The sequence below is a fragment of the Acipenser ruthenus genome, chromosome 34 (assembly GCF_902713425.1).
Source record: "Acipenser ruthenus chromosome 34, fAciRut3.2 maternal haplotype, whole genome shotgun sequence".
NCBI lineage: Eukaryota > Metazoa > Chordata > Actinopteri > Acipenseriformes > Acipenseridae > Acipenser > Acipenser ruthenus.
In genome coordinates, this window is record NC_081222.1 from 5,081,362 (window position 1) to 5,103,976 (window position 22,615).

The window sequence follows — 22,615 nt, forward strand, 5'->3', positions numbered from 1 at the left end:
CAGTTTACCCCCCCCCCCCCCACCCACAGACACAGGTTCCTCTCAGTGTATATTGAGCACCAGGAACATAGACCCCCCCCCCTTCTCTCTCACACTATAAAAAGGTGTCAGTCTCAGCTACCTTCAAAGAAACACTGTTTGTCAATCTTTTCACCAATGAACAAAGAGAAGGGAATAAAGCAAGTGCAGCTGTCTGGTGGCAAACTCACAGCTTTCCATTTCCTGCCAGAATCCCCAAGGTTTACACAAGATATTAAGATGTTTAAACATAGATTTTATAGGGCCAATTAATGTAAAATCATAAACACCATTTTAATCTTTCAAAAAGTTTTGTAAAAAACTTTTTTTTACCAAAAGCAAAAAAAAAAATCAAGCAAATTGCATTTTGGGTTTAAAAAAGACCTTGGTACCTCTTAATAAACCTGTCCCATAGCCTCCATCACCTCCCTATAGGCGTACCTTGGACAGAAAGGGTTCAAATTAAACAAATACCAAATGATCTCCTGCTAATGCTGTCTATCAGTGTGAGCCCTCTGGTCAGCCTGGCCCTATTAAGACAGGACCCTTGTGGTTATTCAGCAGTGAGCATGTTAATTGTCTATTGTCCCCACGAGATAATCTCCCCCAAAGCAAACTCCCAGACCTACCTGCACATCTGCCTGCCGCTTCAATTAATTCATTAAAGACAAACTTAAAAAAAGCTTTCCAATAAACTCTTAAAACTACCTATCACGATCATCTCAACCTAAATGATCTCAAATTGCAATGCAATCAGAAAGACAAGGGGAATGCAATGGTTCAGCATTATCCTGAGGGGAAATGATAGAACAAGTATAGGGCAGCTACAATAGGACGAGGCTGCCATTGGTAGAATGGGACCACAGCATGCTAACTATAACCATCCCTGATGATCTTCAATGAAAATGCAGACAGACAGTGGCACTACAACACAATACTGTTTCTGCATATACAATATGGTACCACAAGCATAGGGCAGATACAATGGCATATTTAATTATTATAACGCAGACAGAGAGCTGCCTCTTCAATAGCAATGCAATAATGGTTCTGTGTTATGTTAAGGAGAAATGATGAGAGACTGCCACTGGTAGAATGATACCACACTTTACATCCCGATTGCATCCTTGTACCAAACAGCGTTGATAACACAGCAGTACAGGGGTGGAAAAAAGACTCCTATTGCAAAGCAGTTTGATCCAGTCCTAGTTTAACTGAGTTTAATGAGACATGTGAGCTTGTTTCCTATACACTGGTGTTAATCAAGCACATATTCAAACCTGGAGTGGGTGAAACTGCAATAGCAGTCTCATTGCCATGCTTGCTGTTGCACGGTGCCAAGTCAGCACTAGGGGTGTACTGGGCTACTTGTATTCGGAGCACAAGAAGATCAAACGTTTATTTAATGACAGCACACTTTGTTATAATACAATATTTAACTGGGATAGAAAGAGCATGTATTTTTAAAACACACTTCCTTCAGGGGTATAGAAATGCTTACAAATCAGTATGAAGACAGAATTAAAAGAGGAAAAACGGTGATCTGGTTTAAGGGTGGAGGCTCTAATCCGAGAGAGCACATTTGCCCCCTATCTGTACCCTGCAGGGGTCTAATCCTGTTATAATCCAGGGAGAGTGCACTCAATAGGAGTTCTATAGTGCTGGTACTGCAAGTGGGTAGGGGAGGTAATCACAGGACTGAGCACAGAGAAGGGACCAACACCAGGGCTAATCCCTCGAATAAACAGTACCTACGAGCTAGGAGGACAGGGCCGAAGAAATCAGGAATCTCTGTACAGAATTGAACAAAATAAAGCAGGAACGTTAAGGCTGTTGTTTTATGTCCTAAAATGTAGAATTGAACACATTTAAACAACATGATTTTATACCAATCAGAAAAGCCATCATGAGAAGCCCTCCATCAGAGAGCCGTTACTTTTCAATGATGTTAACATTTGTGTGGATGAGACTGCATGTGTGCTCTATCTATGTGTACATGGAAAAGTCTCTGAATCAATAACCGCACACTGCACACACCCTGCTGTACAAACACTACAGGTTTAAACAACGTTTAAATTCTAAACCACTGACATCCCTAAAATAAAGATGTGTGAAGGGGAGGGGTGTTCCACAGACAGCAGAGGGAGTGGAGGAATCGACTGAAGCCAGGAATCACCTCAGTGTAGAACGGAGCACCACTGTAGGAGCTGCAGCGTTTTTCTATTGGCATGTCTCCACCCTTTACCTTTGATGATGTTTGCAGTCATTGAAGTGGTTCAGCTGCAATCACTCCAGCAGTGGGTGCTTGTATTTGTTGGCAGGTCTCTCTGTTAAAGTGCTGTGACTCTGGGTTCAGGGGCTGCTCTCTTGCTCCAGCTGCTTGCCACTGAGGCTTGCTCATCCAAAGCCTCTTCATAGCAGTGGCGCCTGGTGGCCAAAAAAAAAAAATGCAAAAGGCAGACAAAAAGGCAGCGGGCTGCAGCAGCAGAATCTTACTGTTCTGACTGACAACACTTCACATCTTAACATTTTACCCCAATTTGGCTGTTAAACGCATTTTCTCCACTAGCCAGCAGAGGAAATAAAACAGTACCCCATCATAGTTTATTCTAATAAGCTTAACTGTTACACACTGCCAGGGTATGTTTAAAAATACACTGTATACAACAGGAATATAGCATTTAGATTTCAAGACCACATCACAGGGTGTGAATTTTCAAGTTTCCAGTGGGGGGGTGGGGAGAAAATACAGAAGCTACAAAACAGAAGGAAAGCCTCCAGTAAAGATGCATCACGGTGACACAGCACTGCTACCATCTGCCCCCATGCAAATGTTACTGTCGCTAAACACATTTTATTATTATTGTTGCTATTCTTATTATTGATAACGAAAAGGAAATAACGTATGCTTATAATGCTACAAACAACATTTACCAAACTAAAAACAGAGTGACTATGTACTGTACCTACACAGAATTGTCATACTACATTAAATGTTTGAATATCATCTGTAGAAATGACATCCAAGTCACATGAGGCACAATTACAAACTCGTAGCTTCTAATCTAAACTCATCTGCCATGGAAAAAAACGAGCTTCATTAATTTATGTATCGATTTCTTCTAGCACAGTAAAGAAAATGGATGAAATCACGTCATTGTCTGTTTTTTGACATCCTAGTAAACATGGTTCCTTATTTCTATGTGAGCAGCAAGTAAGTCCTTTCTGTAAGTTCCCTGTATCCTGCAGAATTTTGCATTACTTTAAGATAGACGCACACATCAGCATTTCATACATTCATCGCCATGGTTTCAATGTGAACTTTAGGCATTATAAATGAATGCACTTTAGACATCAAAACAGTATAAAACATTTAAAAACACAAAAACAGATCAACACAATAGTTATTACTTTCTGTTGCCTACTTTTCGTTGATATACATGCTTTGAAATATGAGCTTTATCTAGCCTCGGATGACTCAAAGGTAGAAGCATTTAATATCATCAAAACGCTGTTTTCACTACATGTATGCGTAATACTACGGTATTACTAATAGTACGAGCACAAATTCGGAGGTCATTATATTTCAATGTAGTGTTTCTCTCTCTCTCTCTCTATATATATTTTTTAAAGCCCAATTGCTTGAACAAAACATACTTACTGTATTTTACCTTTAAAAATACCTGCACACGACAAGCACCAATGGCTAAAGACGATAAAACGTCTGTCTTTAAATAGTGTCAAGAGCAATCAGACCATATCGCAAAATAAAAATAAAAACACCAAAACCTCAAATTTGAATCAATTTAATATTAAAAAACAAACAAAAAACCTTTACATGTATTTTTTCGTAAACAAACAAATCCAGAATATTTGATATTAAAAGAAAGGTATGGACAAAAAAAAAAAAAAGAAAAACACCCCCCCTCATACTACTACTGAACCCCCTGCCCGCCTGCCCTCCCTCCTCCAGGAGGCGCTACTTGTTTCCTCTGCTGGGAGCGCTCTGCACTGTCCGACGCCTTCACGATGCTCAGCTTCTTGTGCAGGTTGCTGCTCGCCTTCATCGTCACCTCGTGCTCGATTTTATTACGGATCGCCACCTCCAGATTCTGTGAGAAGCAATACATTCAACAGCAAATGTTTAATCTTTATCAAACACTTTATTTATTGAAGACATCGAAAAAGAATACTATACCCTCCCCAAACACAGTGGTCCCGGTGAGGCTGAATCACTTGGATCCTTTCAGACCCAACTTGACAAAGCGCTACTAGGAACCAGCTGAGCTTAGATGTTCCGCTTGGCTTCCTGTTTGTACATTTAATGATGTTCTAAGTCAAAAGGTTTGTCACTGAATTAAGTTTCTTTCATGTTGATAGTTTAATGCAGAGCAGGGATGGAAATAAGACTCCCATTGCATAGCAGTTTGATCCATTCCTGGTTTTACTAGGAGTTTAAGAGCGTGTTACATATACACTGAGGCTAATCACTCTTGCAGTACAACCTGGAATGGGTAAAACTGCTATGCAATAGGAGTCTTGTTTGCATCCCTGCAGAGGTTTTCAAAACTAACTGGGGCGTGCTTTGAAGTGACAGAGGACTGCACGACCCCCTCCTAATACACACTCCCTTATTATACAGCACACAGGGGACTGCACGACCCCCTCCTAATACACACTCCCTTATTATACAGCACACAGAGGACTGCACGACCCCCTCCTAATACAGCACACAGGGGACTGCACGACCCCCTCCTAATACACACTCCCTTATTAATACAGCACACGGGACTGCACGACCCCCTCCTAATACACACCCCCTTATTATACAGCACACAGAGGACTGCACGACCCCCTCCTAATACACACTCCCTTATTAATACAGCACACAGGGGACTGCACGACCCCCTCCTAATACACACTCCCTTATTAATACAGCACACAGGGGACTGCACGACCCCCTCCTAATACACACTCCCTTATTAATACAGCACACAGGGGACTGCACGACCCCCTCCTAATACACACTCCCTTATTAATACAGCACACGGGACTGCACGACCCCCTCCTAATACACACTCCCTTATTAATACAGCACACAGGGGACTGCACGACCCCCTCCTAATACACACTCCCTTATTAATACAGCACACAGAGGACTGCACGACCCCCTCCTAATACACACTCCCTTATTAATACAGCACACAGGGACTGCACGACCCCCTCCTAATACACACTCCCTTATTAATACAGCACACAGGGGACTGCACGACCCCCTCCTAATACACACTCCCTTATTAATACAGCACACAGGGACTGCACGACCCCCTCCTAATACACACTCCTTTATTAATACAGCACACAGAGGACTGCACGACCCCCTCCTAATACACACTCCCTTATTAATACAGCACACAGAGGACTGCACGACCCCCTCCTAATACACACTCCCTTATTAATACAGCACACGGGACTGCACGACCCCCTACACATACACACTCCCTTATTAATACAGCACACAGGGGACTGCACGACCCCCTCCTAATACACACTCCCTTATTAATACAGCACACAGGGGACTGCACGACCCCCTCCTAATACACACTCCTTTATTAATACAGCACACAGAGGACTGCACGACCCCCTCCTAATACACACTCCCTTATTAATACAGCACACAGGGACTGCACGACCCCCTCCTAATACACACACCCTTATTAATACAGCACACAGAGGACTGCACGACCCCCTCCTAATACACACTCCCTTATTAATACAGCACACAGAGGACTGCACGACCCCCTCCTAATACACACTCCCTTATTAATACAGCACACGGGACTGCACGACCCCCTACACATACACACTCCCTTATTAATACAGCACACAGGGGACTGCACGACCCCCTCCTAATACACACTCCCTTATTAATACAGCACACAGGGGACTGCACGACCCCCTCCTAATACACACTCCCTTATTAATACAGCACACAGAGGACTGCACGACCCCCTCCTAATACACACTCCCTTATTAATACAGCACACAGGGGACTGCACGGCCCCCTCCTAATACACACTCCCTTATTAATACAGCACACGGGACTGCACGACCCCCTCCTAATACACACTCCCTTATTAATACAGCACACAGAGGACTGCACGACCCCCTCCTAATACACACTCCCTTATTAATACAGCACACAGAGGACTGCACGACCCCCTCCTAATACACACTCCCTTATTAATACAGCACACAGAGGACTGCACGACCCCCTCCTAATACACACTCCCTTATTAATACAGCACACAGGGACTGCACGACCCCCTCCTAATACACACTCCCTTATTAATACAGCACACAGGGGACTGCACGACCCCCTCCTAATACACACTCCCTTATTAATACAGCACACAGAGGACTGCACGACCCCCTCCTAATACACACTCCCTTATTAATACAGCACACAGGGACTGCACGACCCCCTCCTAATACACACTCCCTTATTAATACAGCACACAGGGGACTGCACGACCCCCTCCTAATACACACCCCCTTATTAATACAGCACACAGGGACTGCACGACCCCCTCCTAATACACACTCCTTTATTAATACAGCACACAGGGGACAGCACGACCCCCTCCTAATACACACTCCCTTATTAATACAGCACACAGGGGACAGCACGACCCCCTCCTAATACACCTCCCCTTATTAATACAGCACACAGAGGACTGCACGACCCCCTCCTAATACACACTCCCTTATTAATACAGCACACAGGGGACTGCACGACCCCCTCCTAATACACACTCCCTTATTAATACAGCACACAGGGACTGCACGACCCCCTCCTAATACACACTCCCTTATTAATACAGCACACAGGGGACTGCACGACCCCCTCCTAATACACACTCCCTTATTAATACAGCACACAGGGACTGCACGACCCCCTCCTAATACACACTCCCTTATTAATACAGCACACAGGGGACTGCACGACCCCCTCCTAATACACACTCCCTTATTAATACAGCACACAGGGGACTGCACGACCCCCTCCTAATACACACTCCCTTATTAACACAGCACACAGGGGACTGCACGACCCCCTCCTAATACACCCCCCCTTATTAATACAGCACACAGAGGACTGCACGACCCCCTCCTAATACACACTCCCTTATTAATACAGCACACAGGGGACTGCACGACCCCCTCCTAATACACACTCCCTTATTAATACAGCACACAGGGGACTGCACGACCCCCTCCTAATACACACTCCCTTATTAATACAGCACTCCCTCTTCATTTCACTCTGAGGGGCATCCAAAAACAGCAAAATACTGAAAACAGTCAAGGGCCCTGTACAGAAAATGAGAATATTTACAATTCACTGCCACAGGGTTAGAATGAAGTCTCCCATTGCATAGCAGTTTTACCCATTCCAGGTTTTACTACAAGCTTGATCAGCCACAGCATACAGGTAACAAGCTCAGGTGTTTCTTATTAAACTCACAGTACAACCAGGAATAGATCAAGCTGCTATGCAGTGGGTCTTACAGCCACCCCTGCTGTACACAGGACTGCCTAAAAGAATACAAAAAAATACTGAATTATGGAATTGTGAAATAGAGGGAGCACTGCATATTATATAAAGACATCCCTATGTAGATTTCTAACATGAAAAGAATTGTATTATTCTTAAATGAGGCGTACATCCAGGGCCTGTCTGGTGCAACGTGTCTGTGTATCACGACGTCCTGAAAACCTTCATCTAAGTGCTAAACATTGATAAGCCTGTCTAAATATAACCTTTGTCAAAAACGTGCAGGTCAAATACAGGTCAAGGGAGGGGTGTCCAATCACTCCAATCCAGGTTTAACAAGTGAAACGAGATCATCAGCTACTTCAGGGTCTTGGAGGTTTAATGGGTTCAATTAAGCAATTTAAAACAGAGTTGGAAGTAGAGGAAGGCCCTCCAGGACCACGACTGACCAGCCGCGTTCAGGTGTCAACACGGTAGAAAGTGTACCGCGTTCTGGCCAACTTGCGTACATTGCATTCAGAAATACAAAAGCTTCTCACCTTTTTCAGTTTCTGCTGCTGAACGACATGGGCCTTTTTAGGAGCTATTACTCTGCCTGTGAAGTGAACATAAAACACAAACAAATTAAAACACACGTTTTTGTGCCAAGTTATTGAGCAACGTTGCATATTTCTATTAACTTTGTTGTTCTTGCTGTCACAACGCCGTGCTGCAAGCTGCAGCCGTGAAGGGGCGACACGTGGGAATTGCTTGACTGACAGTATGACTGTCTGCGTGAAAACAAACAGATTCCATTATTAAACAACATGCACACGGACCCTTACCAAAAAATACAGCAGCATGAATGAATATTAAACAACATGCACACGGACCCTTACCAAAAAATACAGCAGCATGAATGAATATTAAACAACATGCACACGGACCCTTACCAAAAAATACAGCAGCATGAATGAATAGTAGAATATTTTGGATGCCGTCATTTTGTGACGCTACAGTCAGCACTCATGTCCGACCCTGTCAAATGTTGACTTCAGTGACGGTTAAACGAGCGTGACGCATATCTGATTATTTCATTTTGGCCCGTTCCAATCCTTGTCCGTTTTTTCAGGGGAAATAAAAGATACAATGTCAAAAATACATAGCTGAAAGGACTGTGTTTTAAAGTAAGTAGGCTTCTATTTTGATGTACTGTAGTTGGTTTTGTTGGTACAGTACTGTATTTTCAACAGAAGTAGTATTTTAATTCAGAACGATTCTGAAAATATCACAACACGTGGACTGTAATACAGTACACACTGTAGCAGGAGGGCAGCTGATCTGCAAGACAATGTGGGAATGGACCCGATTATGGACTGGGAGTACTCTGTAAATAATGTGTGCTTGTAAACTGTGTTATTCTTGTTCAGATCTGTTAGTGTTCTCTGTGTTTTGGTGCTTGTGTGACAGAGCTGAGAGACTGCCTGTGTGTGTGTGTCACTGAGGGGGGTGGGAGCAGGTCTGACACGACCAGTCAGAGAAAGGGAGTGTTGGACCAATGAGCGAGGAGCGGGGAGGGGCTTGGGGGTGTGTGTGGAGAGGACAGTCTGAAATAGAGAAGCGGGACCTGGAGGTGGCAGAATTGAGAGAAGAGATTGAGTGTGCGAGTGAGAGGACAGGAGAGGAGAGGAATGAGAGCCACTATTCATTAACAGCTCAAGAAATAAAATAAATCCAGCCGGAAATATCCTGGAAACGCTGGAGATCAACGCTATACTTTTAAATCCAGTACATATTGTAGCAGTATGTAAAATTCCCCATTAACGACACAACAGCAAATGCAACTTTTGTTTTCTTTTTTTTTTTTTTTTTTTTAATTTGAGAGGCATTGCAGCAAGCGGCTTGGGCGCTTTGGCAATGCCGCCGGGGGTTATTTCGCGCCCTGTTACTTGTAATAATGCACCTTTGGAGAGAGCTGATACGTTTAAATACTTAGGTGTCAATATCGATACTACTCTTAAATTTGAAAAACACATAAAAGAAATATGAAGTAGAATTGAGAGGAAACTCTGATTGTTGTATGGCCAGCGTCATTGCTTACATTTTACATCAAGGTTTAAATTAGTTAAGCAACTTCTGTTTCCTGTTCTGGACTACAGTGATGTGATTTACATGACTGCTAGTAAGGAGTCACAGAAGAAGACTGATACAATGTTCAACAGGATTTGTAGATTTGTTCTTCAGTGCACTCCAGGGGTTGGCAATTCAATTGGTGGCCAAATGAGCTGCGGGCGGCCGCAGAGCGGGACACTTACCATTGAAAACAAATCAAAAAGGAATAAAGTGACTCTGCGTTCCTGTGTATGAGGGTTCCATACCACAGCCAGGCATCAATGAAACGCAGTGAAGCATTTCAAATAAAAACAGGTGCTACTTTTACTTTATGTTTTTGTGCGTTCCTGTGTATGAGGGTTTCAGTACCATAACAAGACCGTATATCAAATATTAATCCATATATATATATTCTTATGAGACTTAAATGTAACACACTGTATGCAAACCCTGATATACAAATGTATTGTTTTCCCACAATCAGCAAGCACTTTGGAATCAATATTGCAAAACACTTTCTGCTTAGTGGCAAGAAATGTATTGTAGCAGAAAAAAAAATATTCAGCGATAAAAGGCACTTTACAGAGTGTTTAAAAGGGACCAAAAACAAAGTACACAGAAAGAGTACTTGGAACTGCAAACACAAGTCAAAAAGGAAGTTAGAAAAGGCCAAGAGAGAGATAGAAATCAATATTGCTAAGGGGGCTAAAACCAATTCCAAAATGTTTTTCCAATATTATAACAGCAAGAGAACATTCAAAGAGTAGGTTAAATATCTAAGACACAAATGGCAAAATCATAGACAAAGAAAAAAAATAGCAAGATATATTAAATGGATTACTTTTCACTGGTTTTCACAAAGGAGGACACGGACAACATGCCCCACATGTCGACCTGTTCCTATCCAATTTTAAACAACTTTAGCATAACAGAGGCAGAAGTGTTAAAGGGACTAGGAGCTCTTAAAATAAACAAATCCCCTGGGGTGGATGAGATCCTCCCAATAGTACTCCAAGAAATGAAAGAAGTTATTTACAAACCGCTAACCAAGATCATGCAACAGTCTCTTGACACAAGGGTTGTACCGACACAGACTGGAAAATAGCAAACGTAATACCGATCCACAAAAAGGGAGACAAAACCAAACCAGGTAACTACAGACCAATAAGCCTGACTTCTATTATATGTAAACTTATGGAAACTATAATAAGATCCAAAATGGAAAATTACCTATATGGTAACAATATCCTGGGAGACAGTCAGCATGGTTTTAGGAAAGGGAGATCGTTTCTAACTAACCTACTTGACTTTTTTGAGGATGCAACATTGACAATGGATAATTGCAAAGCATACGACATGGTTTATTTAGATTTCCAGAAAGCTTTTGACAAAGTCCTGCATAAAAGATTAATTCTCAAACTGAACGCAGTAGGGATTCAAGGAAATGCATGCACATGGATTAGGGAGTGGTTAACATGTAGAAAACAGAAAGTACTGATTAGAGGAGAAACCTCAAAATGGAGCGAGGTAACCAGTGGTGTACCACAGGGATCAGTATTAGGTCCTCTGCTATTCCTAATCTACATTAATGATTTAGATTCTGGTATAGTAAGCAAACTCGTTAAATTTGCAGACAACACAAAAATAGGAGGAGTGGCAAACACTGTTGCAGCAGCAAAGGTCATTCAAAATGATCTAGACAGCATCCAGAACTGGGCAGACGCATGGCAAATTACATTTAATAGAGAAAAGTGTAAAGTACTGCAGGCAGGCAATAAAAATGTGCATTATAAATATCGTATGGGAGATACTGAAATTGAAGAAGGGAACTATGAAAAAGACCTAGGAGTTTATGTTGACTCAGAAACGTCTTCATCTAGACAATGTGAGGAAGCTATAAAAAAAGGCCAACAAGATGCTCGGATATATTGTGAGAAGTGTTGAATTTAAATCTAGGGAAGTAATGTTAAAACTTTACAATGGATTAGTAAGACCTCACCTAGAATATTGTGTTCAATTCTGGTCACCTCGTTACAAAAAGGATATTGCTGCTCTAGAAAGAGTGCAAAGAAAAGCAACTAGAATTATCCCGGGTTTAAAAGGCATGTTGTATGCAGACAGGCTGAAAGAATTGAATCTATTCAGTCTTGAACAAAGAAGACTAAGCAGTGATCTGATTCAAACATTCTAAATCCTAAAAGGTATAGACAATGTTGACCCAGGGGACTTTTTTGACCTGAAAAAAGAAACAAGGACCAGGGGTCACAAATGGAGATTAGATAAAGGGGCATTCAGAACAGAAAATAGGAGGCACTTTTTTACACAGAATTGTGAGGGTCTGGAACAACTCCCCAGTAATGTTGTTGAAGCTGACACCCTGGGATCATTCAAGAAGCTGCTTGATGAGATTCTGGGATCAATAAGCTACTAACAACCAAACGAGCTGAATGGGCTGAATGACCTCCTCTCGTTTGTAAACTTTCTTATGTTCTTGTGTTTGTTGGAATTAATTTCATCAACATAACAGGCTCTCTGTATTTATTGGTTGTTGTTTTATGAATGTGTATGAAATCGCCTTGGTGCCCTTGGGTTGGATTTATGTTTTGCCTTTCTGCCCCCTAGAACTGCCTTGGTGCCCGAGTCTCCATGCCCAACGAAGGCAACATTGCCTTGCCCTTCATGACCTTAACTTCATGCCCTGAAGTAACAATAATAAAATTGGAATTATTGTTTTGTATCATTTTCTCTGAACCAAATAACATATTTGTATTTTTTCCATTTAAAATCATTCCATTTTTAAAAAACCATGAAGTTCAAGAAAATCATTCTGTAGTGTCTCAGTTAAAAAATGGACATTGTCAGAGCTGTAATAAACCACCGTGTCACCCGCATACATGTGTGCAGAACGTATTCTGCAGACAGCAGGCATTCATTAATAAAAATAGAAAATAAGAGGTCCAAGAATTGACCCCTGAGGGACACCTAAGGATGCAGGCATAAAATCAGATTTCTTTCTGTCAAAGACAACAGCTTGGGAACATTCTAATAAATATTTAAACCTCAAAAGTGTGGTATCCGTAATTCCAAGACTTAAACATAAAATACTTTTTTAATAAGTTAACTAAATTAAAGGCCTTAGAGAAGTCAATGAAGTTGGCAACAGTTATTTTCTTTCTCTATAGCCCAGTGTATATCATGTGTTAATTTCAGCAATGCTGTCATTGTCTAATGAGCTTTTCTAAAACCAGTTTGATAATTAGTTAATAATTATTTGTTGTTAAATAATCAGTCAGTTGAATTTGGACAATTCTTTCAATGATCTTTGATAGAACTGGTAACATCGCCACTTTCACCAGACATCAGTGACATATTAATTAACATAGTAAGTGGACTTTTCAGAGCGTAAGCAGCAAACTTAGCCTACACGCTAACAGCATACATCCAATCGAACAAATATTGTTGCTGCATGCTAAGCCAAAAATAATCTTCTCCGAAATCTTCCATATTCTAATATCTAATAAAATATTGAAACACAAAATGAAACATGACTAACATGTATAAAGAGGATCAGGAGGAGGAAGGCTGGAAACATTTTAATACTATCAGTATGTCTTCATGTCAATTAATTTGGTTTTAACTGATAAAACAGAGGGGTTTTATGCCTTAAAATTCTATCTTTTAATTATTCATTTTAAACAACACTGGCTTAAAACGTAAAAAGAGCAAAACATGTACAAAGGTTAGAAAACAAACAAAAAACACCCGTCTCAAGCAGGACTCATTACAATACCTAATGCCTTTCTAAACATCTATTCTAAACTCTCCACCCACAAAACCCAGTCTACTACTTGACCACCCTGACTCTCCTCCGGTTGCCCCTCCTGCCCTCTCCTCTTTCTCTCCTCTCTCCATTGCTGATGTTTCCGACTTACTGTTGAAATCAACAACTGCCATGTGCCCCCTGGACCCCTGGCCGACTAACCTTGTTCGTCTCTGTGTTTCTGATCTTGCTCCCTCCATTCCGCACACTCTCAACCTGTCCCTGGGCTCGGTTCCTGCTGCCCTTAAACTTGCCCGAGTTACGCCGGTACTCAAAAAACCCTCCCTCGACCCGGCTGACTTATCTAGTTTCCATCTCATCTCCAATCTCCCTTTTCTCTCCAAAACTCTTGAAAGGGCTGTAGCCAGTCAACTGATGAAACATCTCACGGATAACAATCTGCTTGAATCTCTACAGTCTGGTTTCCGGCCGCATCACAGTACTGAAACTGCTCTGCTCCGGATTGTGAATGATCTCCTGCTCAATGCTGATGCTGGTACTCCCTCTGTGCTTGTCCTCCTTGACCTAACAGCCGCTTTTGACAGCATAGATCACTGCCTTCAGAAGTACTGGGATCTGTGGAGCCTGTCTCTCCTGGATGTCCTCTTACCTATCCAGATGCATGCAGTCTGTTTTCTATGTCCCCCAAAGATCTGTTCTTGGGCCCCTTCTCTTCAATATCTACATGCGTCCCTTGGGTCACCTCATCCGCCAACACAGCCTCATGTTTCACTCCTATGCTGACGACACCCAGCTCTACTTAAAACTCGACCCCGGAAGCCCCTCTGCCATGGTGCGGCTCTCGGCGTGCATTCAAGACATCGAGGCCTGTATGTATGCCAATTTTCTTCAGCTGAACACTAGCAAATCTGAACTCCTTCTAGTAGGATCTAAAACTCAACTTAAGAATCTAAATATAGCTGCCCTGAACCTCGTAAACTGTCGCTGCTGCCTTCCCCCACAGTACGAAGCCTTGGTGTACTTCTTGACAGCAACCTCTCCAGAGTCTGTCCCTACCTTTCCCTCGCGGAGATACTTTGTCATGCATTCGTCTCCTCTCAACTTGACTACTGCAACCCTCTTTATGGTGGTCTCCCGGCACACACCATAAACTGACTGCAGCTAGTTCACCGAATGCCGCTGCCAGGATCCTTACCAGATGTAAAAAACGTGATCACATCACCCCCCCCGTCTTGCCCAGCTGCACTGGCTACCTGTAAAGTTCAGGATTACTTTCAAAACTCTCCTGCTCACCTACAATGCCCTTCATCACACAGGTCCCGAGTACCTCCTCACCCTGCTGACCCGCTATGTCCCTGCCCGCAAGCTGAGGTCCTCCGACTCTGGACTGCTTGTTATCCCCAAGCATAAGTGCACCACACAGAGCCATGAGCTTGTTTAGCTTCATGGCTCTGACTCTTTGGAACTCTCTCCCAGCTTTGGTGTGTGATGCTCCCACCGTCGCTCGCTTTAAATCAGCTCTCAAGACCCACCTGTTCTCTCTTGCTTTCCAAGCTCTTTAAGCGTGATATCTGTTATTAGCTGCTGTGTTGCTGCTAGTATTTCATGTATTATGCTACATTATGGATTAGGGAGTGGTTAACATGTAGAAAACAGAAAGTACTGATTAGAGGAGAAACCTCAAAATGGAGCGAGGTAACCAGTGGTGTACCACAGGGATCAGTATTAGGTCCTCTGCTAGTCCCTAATCTACATTAATGATTTAGATTCTGGTATAGTAAGCAAACTTGTTAAATATGCAGACGACACAAAACTGTGTTGCAAACACTGTTGCAGCAGCAAAGGTCATTCAAAATGATCTAGACGGCATTCAGAACTGGGCAGACACATAGCAAATGACATTTAATAGAGAAAAGTGTAAAGTATTGCATGCAGGCAATACAAATGGCATTATAAATATCATATGGGAGATACTGAAATTGAAGAAGGGAACTATGAAAAAGACCTAGGAGTTTATGTTGACTCAGAAATGTCTTCATCTAGACAATGTGGGGAAGCTATAAAAAAGGCCAACAAGATGCTTGGATATATTGTGAGAAGTGTTGAACTTAAATCAAAGGAAGTACAACCCCTGTGTCAAGAGACTGTTGCATGATCTTGGTTAGCGGTTTGTAAATAACTTCTTTCATTTCTTTGAGTACTATTGGGAGGATCTCATCTGGCCCAGGGGATTTGTTTATTTTAAGAGCTCCGAGTCCCTTTAACACTTCTGCCTCTTGTTATGCTAAAGTTATTTAAAATTGGATAGGAACAGGTCGACATGTGGGGCATGTTGTCCGTGTCCTCCTTTGTAAAAACCTGTGAAAAGTAATCATTTAATATATTTGCTATTTTTTTTTCTTCGTCTATGATTTTGCTATTTGTGTCTCTTAGACATTTAACCTCCTCTTTGAATGTTCTCTTGCTGTTATAATATTGGAAAAACATTTTGGAATTGGTTTTAGCCCCCTTAGCAATATTGATTTCTATCTCTCTCTTGGCCTTTCTAACTTCCTTTTTGACTTGTGTTTGCAGTTCCAAGTACTCTTTCTGTGTGCTTTGTTTTTGGTCCCTTTTAAACGCTCTGTAAAGTGCCTTTTTTCGCTGATTTTTTTTTAAAATTGATCTATTAAACCATTTTGGCCATTTTGTTTTAGATTTAGATTTGTCTACTTTTGGGATGTAATTGTTTTGTGCCTCTAGTACTACATTTTTAAAAAACAGCCATCCTTTTTCTGTGGATGTTTTCTCTATTTTACTCCAATCTACTTCTGTTAGTCTCTGTTTCATACCTTCATAGTTTGCTTTTCTAAAATTGTAAACCTTAGCTTTAGTCATTACTTTTGGGGTTTTAAAAAACACTTCAAATGAGACCATGTTGTGGTCTGTGTTTGCCAGTGGCTCTCTGACCTCTGGTTTAGTTATTCTGTGTTTGTTATTTGAAAAGACTAAATCAAGGCATGCCTCCCCTCTAGTCGGTGCCTTGACAAATTGCGTTAGGAAGCAGTCATTCATCATTTCCACCATTTCAATTTCGTCTGTCGTGCTCCCCACCGGGTTCTCCCATTTTATATGGGGGAAGTTGAAATCCCCCATTAGTATGGCTTCTCCTTTTTTACACGCATTTCGAATGTAATTGTATAACAGATTATTTTGCTTGGCGTCTGAATTTGACGGTCTATAGCATGCTCCTATTATTATGCCCTTTGAATTGTTGATTATTTTGAATAGTTGTAAAGCATTAAAATATATTTTAAACCAAAACTATGTAATACACAGTGTAGTAGTGTTAACATCACTGTTGCTAAACATTGTAACAATAACACGCATCAATATCTGTGGATATGACGCACATTGCATTGTGGGTAGCATATTACTTTGGGCTACAAACGTAGCGCTTTCTAAGTCACAGTCTGGTACGAGGCTTGCAAATGAGAATTTGTTCTCAAGGGTTTTACTCGGTTAAAGAAAAGGAATGATTGATTGATTCGTATTTCAGGTGAATGTTTAGTAATTACCAGGGATCCTAGTTTTCCGCAAAAGTAGGAAGTAGGGCTTCTGATTTTCGGTTTTAACCGATAAAACACGAAAAACACCCCCAATAAAAAAAAATTAAAAAAAAAACAGAAAAACTGTGGAAATGGTTAATCAATTCACGTTGACTTTACCCTTTACCCATTAAAAAATAAAACCTACTACAAAAATAATAATAAATACATTCCTGAGCAATGTCCCGCCTTCCTGACTTGCATCTGTCATTGATTCGTTCTGAAAACTTTAAACCCGCCCCAACTACTGAGTGACAGCACACTCGTACATTTCTGTATTGGAGACTCCGCTTGCGAGATTTAAAACGAGATTACAAATCAGGATGGAGGCTTGTTAGCGGGATTTCAAACGGGTATTACAGTTAAGATACGAAGGATTTAAAACAGAATTGACACAAAAACCCAGGAAGAATGTTCCCGTGCCCGTAGGGATTTCGTTGTGGACGACAGCAAAGGAAAGAAGGTACAATTTAAGTGTGCATTTTAAAATGTTTGGAATGATACTCCGTTAAATGTTCACAATGTTGTATTATTAAAGTACTATTCATATGGTAAATTGTGTAAGTCGTGTTCAATATACCCACTTTACGTTATATCATATTTATTATATTGCTTAAAAATGTGCAGAGTAAAATACTTCTGGCCCCGACTACTCCTATTTTTTATTCCAATCTGGCCCCCTTCAACTAGCTGAAGAGCCCTGGCATACAGGTTAGTGATCTGTCGAACTACCCCAATATAAAGTTCAGGCAACGCATTTACATATTCCTGGGGTCCAGTGACTCAGCCCAGTATGTCTAAGCTTTTAATTATTTTTAAATGCAATTTTGCGGACCGACTCGTATCCACGCAGAGGAAGGACTAGCTCAGCTTGACAGCGCACTAACCCACCCCTCACACCGCTTATGTAACCCCGGGAGCCTCACCTCCTTTCTTCGGCCCCTTGTTCTTCGCATGCTGCTGATTTGGTTTCTTCGTTTCGGGTTTCTGGGCTTTAAACTTGCGTTTGCCTTGCGCCATGCTGCTTCAGTCTCGGTGGTAAAGCGCAGGGTTGTGGGATACTGAGGGGCACGGAGAAAGGGATTGTGGGATACTGAGGGGCACAGAGAAAGGGATTGTGGGATACTGAGGGGCACGGAGAAAGGGATTGTGGGAAACTGAGGGGCACGGAGAAAGGGATTGTGGGAAACTGAGGGGCACGGAGAAAGGGATTGTGGGATAATGAGGAGCACGGGAGAAAGAGATTGTGGGCGATTTTTCACACAGCAAAAAGGTCGTGTTGTCTATTTGGAAAATTATTTTAAATACATCTGAAGGAGTTTCCTACGGAAGCCCATTGCGGCCACACATAAATATATATATAATATATATATATATATAATTAGCTCAAAGAGCCAGCTGCCCTATATATATAGTCATATATGTATATATATATATATATATATATATATATATATATATATATATATGTATATATGTATTTGACTATCACGTATTTTCGTGACAGAGAATTAACACGTAATTACGTGACAGGGAGTTACACGTAATTTCGTGATAGGGATAATTTATGGGGGCTTTTTACAACCATGTTGATCCCTTTCAATTTGAAGACGACCACCAACATGACTATGGGATATGCCTGCCCATTGGGTAGGCATCGCTGAGCTCTCTATATCAGAGCTGCCAATAGGCCCCTTCCTGGGATGACGCACTCAGTCCCGTCCACCGAGGGGTTAAAACTGCCATCCTGAGAAAGCCATTTCTCTTTTTCCTTCTCAAGACGGTACAGTAGGACTTTGGTGTCTAGCTGAGCGTATTGATAGAAAGAGCATTCGTGCTGAAAGCCGGCTTGCCGATTTCCTGTAATCACTGACTCTCTATTCGAGTCTCTTCTCCTGTTTTCGCAGCCTCCTCGCTTGCTTTGTAGGCTGCTCTGTTTTTTACTGTCTGTCGTGTGTGAATGACTGCCTGTGCAGTCACCCTGTGATTGATTGTCTTTTCTTTCTTGGGAGAATACAATTCCTTCACAGGGCTAAGCTTTGCCGCATCCCCGCTGTCGAGTGATTCCCCCAGCCGCCGTTTGGCAGCTGAAGTGGGCCTTGTTGTTTAGCTGCCGTTGTGTGTCCCCCGTCTGTGTTAGACCGCACGGCCCTAGAAAGCCACCCCAAACTGCCCCGCCACAACCTCAGCTGCCCCAGCAGGGCCCCTGAAGGCTGGTGGCTTGAGACCCCCTTTTCGGCACTACAGCTGCAGTACTGGCGCGCTTACACCTCGGACACCTGGGTGCTCGCCACCGTGCACAACGGTTACGCGCTTCAGTTCCGCTTGGGACCTCCTCCCTTTCGAGGAATCACAAATACTTTCGTGACAGACCCTCTCCAGGCCTCGGTACTTCAGAAGGAAGTGGCCGCCTTGCTGTGCAAGCGAGCCATTCGTCTCAGAGACCCCACCTCCCACGGAGAGGGGTACTACTCAAGGTACTTTCTGGTGTCCAAAAAAGATGGCGTCACCATCAACGATGCAAAGAGTCGGCTTACACCGGTGCAGTGCACAATGTACTTGGGGCTCTGGCTGGACTCCAGTATGATGCTCACATACCTGTCGGACGACAGAGTTGCAGCTATCCAGGGTTGCCTCTCCCTGTTTCGACAGGGATCGCAGGTCATCCTCAGATTGTGCCAGAAACTGTTGGGTCTGATGGCCGCAGCCATATAGGCCATTCAGCTGGGTCTACTTCGCATGCGCCCGCTACAAGCGTAGCTCAATGTGTTCCACCTACATCCCAAGCGCGACAGACACTGTCAGCAGCCCTATGCTGGTGGAGGATGCCCTCTCACCTGCGCGAGGATGTGAACATGGGAGTGGTGTTGAACCACCAAGTGGTGACGACAGGCGCCTCCAGCTTGGGTTGGGAAGCAGTCTGGGAAGGCAGAGGAATCCTCAGATCCTGGTCGGACTGCTGGATGTCCCTGCATATAAACATGCTGGAGCTGCAGGCGGTCTCCCTTGCTCTCCACCATTTCCTCCCAGTGCTAAGAGGTACACATGTGTTGGTCCAGACGGTCAACAAAACTGGAGGCGTATGTCAACCACCAGGGTGGCCTACGGTCCCCGGAGTTGCATCGGGCGACGCACATATCTTACATTACTAGGATTCTTCCCCTAAAGTACTTCTTGGATATTATAAACAAATACCTTATTATATAGGCTTTTATACTATGTGTGCTTATGTATGTATGTATGTATGTATTCAGATGCATGTGTATGTTTGTGGATGTATAAAGTTGTAGTCAAAAGTTTACATACCCCAATGGAAATTTATAATTTCTAGAAATTTATCGAAAACAAATAATTTTAGAAAAAATCTTTTGTAGCAAAAGTTGTGCTTTGTGGATGAGGAAATACAAAATAAATATACAAAATAAATATACAAAAGTCGTGTTGTATTTTATTGTATCAGCAGCTTGCAAGGTTACAGTTTTAATGATAATTCCAATTCTATACAACTCATCATGATATGATGTTTTATTAAATTAACATTATGTTGCTGCAATTACGTATTCAGACTGTCACCATGACACGGCTTTCAATGCTGCCACCTTCTGGGGAAAAAAGGAAACTGCAACCAGTTTTTAAAGCTTTTGGAGGCACACTTTAAAATAACTAACTACACACAGACTGACACACACATAAAATCCATTCACACACACACACACACACACACACACACACACACATCCTGTAAGGACCAGTCACAATTATAAAGAGACAGAAAAATAACACATTGAATGCAGAATGTGTTTAAAAGTTTATTTAATATTAGGGCTGTCAAGCGATTAAAAAAAAAAAAAATCTTAGTTAATCCTGGTTTTAATCGCATATTTAATTGATACAATTACTGCATCTTATTTGTTTGTTTTGTTACTGATGCTATTATTATTATTATTATTATTATTATTATTATTATTATTATTATTATTATTATTATTATTATTATTTTAAAGCTCTTCTTATTACCTATAAGGCCTAACATGGTCTTGGACCACAGGTTTTTTTTATCCCAAAAGTAGACAAATCTAAATCTAAAACATAATGGCCAAAATGGTTTCATAGATCAATTAGAAAAAATTATTCAGCGAAAAAAGGCACTTTACAGAGCATTTAAAAGGGACTAAAAACAAAGTACACAGAAAGAGTACTTGGAACTGCAAACACAAGTCAAAAAGGAAGTTAGAAAGGCCAAGAGAGAGATAGAAATCAACATTGCAATATTATAACAGCAAGAGAACATTCAAAGAGGAGGTTAAATGTCTAACAGATACAAAGGGCAAAATCATAGACAAAGAAAAAAAAAATAGCAAATATATTAAATGATTACTTTTCACAGGTTTTTACAAAGGAGGGCACAGACAACAGGCCCCACATGTCCACCTGTTCCTATCCAGTTTTAAATAACTTTAGCATAACAGAGGCAGAAGTGTTAAAGGGACTCGGAGCTCTTAAAATAAACAAATCCACTGGGCCAGATGAGATCCTCCCAATAGTACTCAAAGAAATGAAAGAAGTTATTTACAAACCGCTAACCAAGATCATGCAACAGTCTCTTGATACAGGGGTTGTACCGACAGACTGGAAAATTGCAAACGTAATACCATTCCACAAAAAGGGAGACAAAACCGAACCAGGTAACTACAGACCAATAAGTCTGACTTCTATTATATGTAAACTTATGGAAACTATAATAAGATCCAAAATGGAAAATTACCTATATGGTAACAATATCCTGGGAGACAGTCAGCATGGTTTTAGGAAAGGGAGATCGTGTTTAACTAACCTGCTTGATTTTTTTGAGGATGCAACATCGACAATGGATAATTGCAAAGCATACAACATGCTTTATTTAGATTTCCAGAAAGCTTTTGACAAAGTCCCGCATAAAAGATTAATTCTCAAACTGAACGCAGTTGGGATTCAAGGAAATGCACGCACATGGATTAGGGAGTGGTTAACATGTAGAAAACAGAAAGTACTGATTAGAGGAGAAACCTCAAAATGGAGCGAGGTAACCAGTGGTGTACCACAGGGATCAGTATTAGGTCCTCTGCTATTCCTAATCTACATTAATGATTTAGATTCTGGTATAGTAAGCAAACTTGTTAAATTTGAAGACGACACAAAAATAGGAGGAGTGGCAAACTGTTACAGCAGCAAAGGTCATTCAAAATGATCTAGACAGCATTCAGAACTGGGCAGACACATGGCAAATTACATTTAATAGAGAAAAGTGTAAAGTACTGCATGCAGGCAATAAAAATGTGCATTATAAATATAATATGGGAGATACTGAAATTGAAGAAGGAATCTATGAAAAAGATCTAGGAGTTTATGTTGACTCAGAAATGTCTTCATCTAGACAATGTGGGGAAGCTATAAAAAAAGGCCAACAAGATGCTCGGATATATTGTGAGAAGTGTTGAATTTAAATCAAGGGAAGTAATGTTAAAACTTTACAATGCATTAGTAAGACCTCACCTAGAATATTGTGTTCAGTTCTGGTCACCTCGTTACAAAAAGGATATT

General features: G+C 41.6%; 2 protein-coding genes across 4 annotated transcripts in view; one reads left to right on the forward strand and one right to left on the reverse strand.

The window, feature by feature from the left end:
- Nucleotides 1-3,808: 3,808 nt before the first annotated feature.
- LOC117966827 (UPF0390 protein zgc136864-like) lies at nt 3,809-18,151 on the reverse strand. Its single transcript, XM_034913534.2, is given in 4 exon segments — nt 3,809-4,030; nt 4,032-4,130; nt 8,116-8,171; nt 17,962-18,151. Coding segments are annotated over 4 exon segments (282 nt in total). The 5' UTR covers nt 18,056-18,151; the 3' UTR covers nt 3,809-3,997.
- LOC117970691 (transportin-2) overlaps nt 17,353-22,615 on the forward strand; it is a 124,803-nt gene continuing 119,540 nt past the window's right edge. For all 3 annotated transcript variants that reach the window (XM_059007248.1, XM_059007250.1, XM_059007249.1), the window contains exon 1: nt 17,353-17,498. The gene's annotated coding sequence lies outside the window, so the exon portion shown is untranslated. The remainder of the gene's footprint in view (nt 17,499-22,615) is intronic.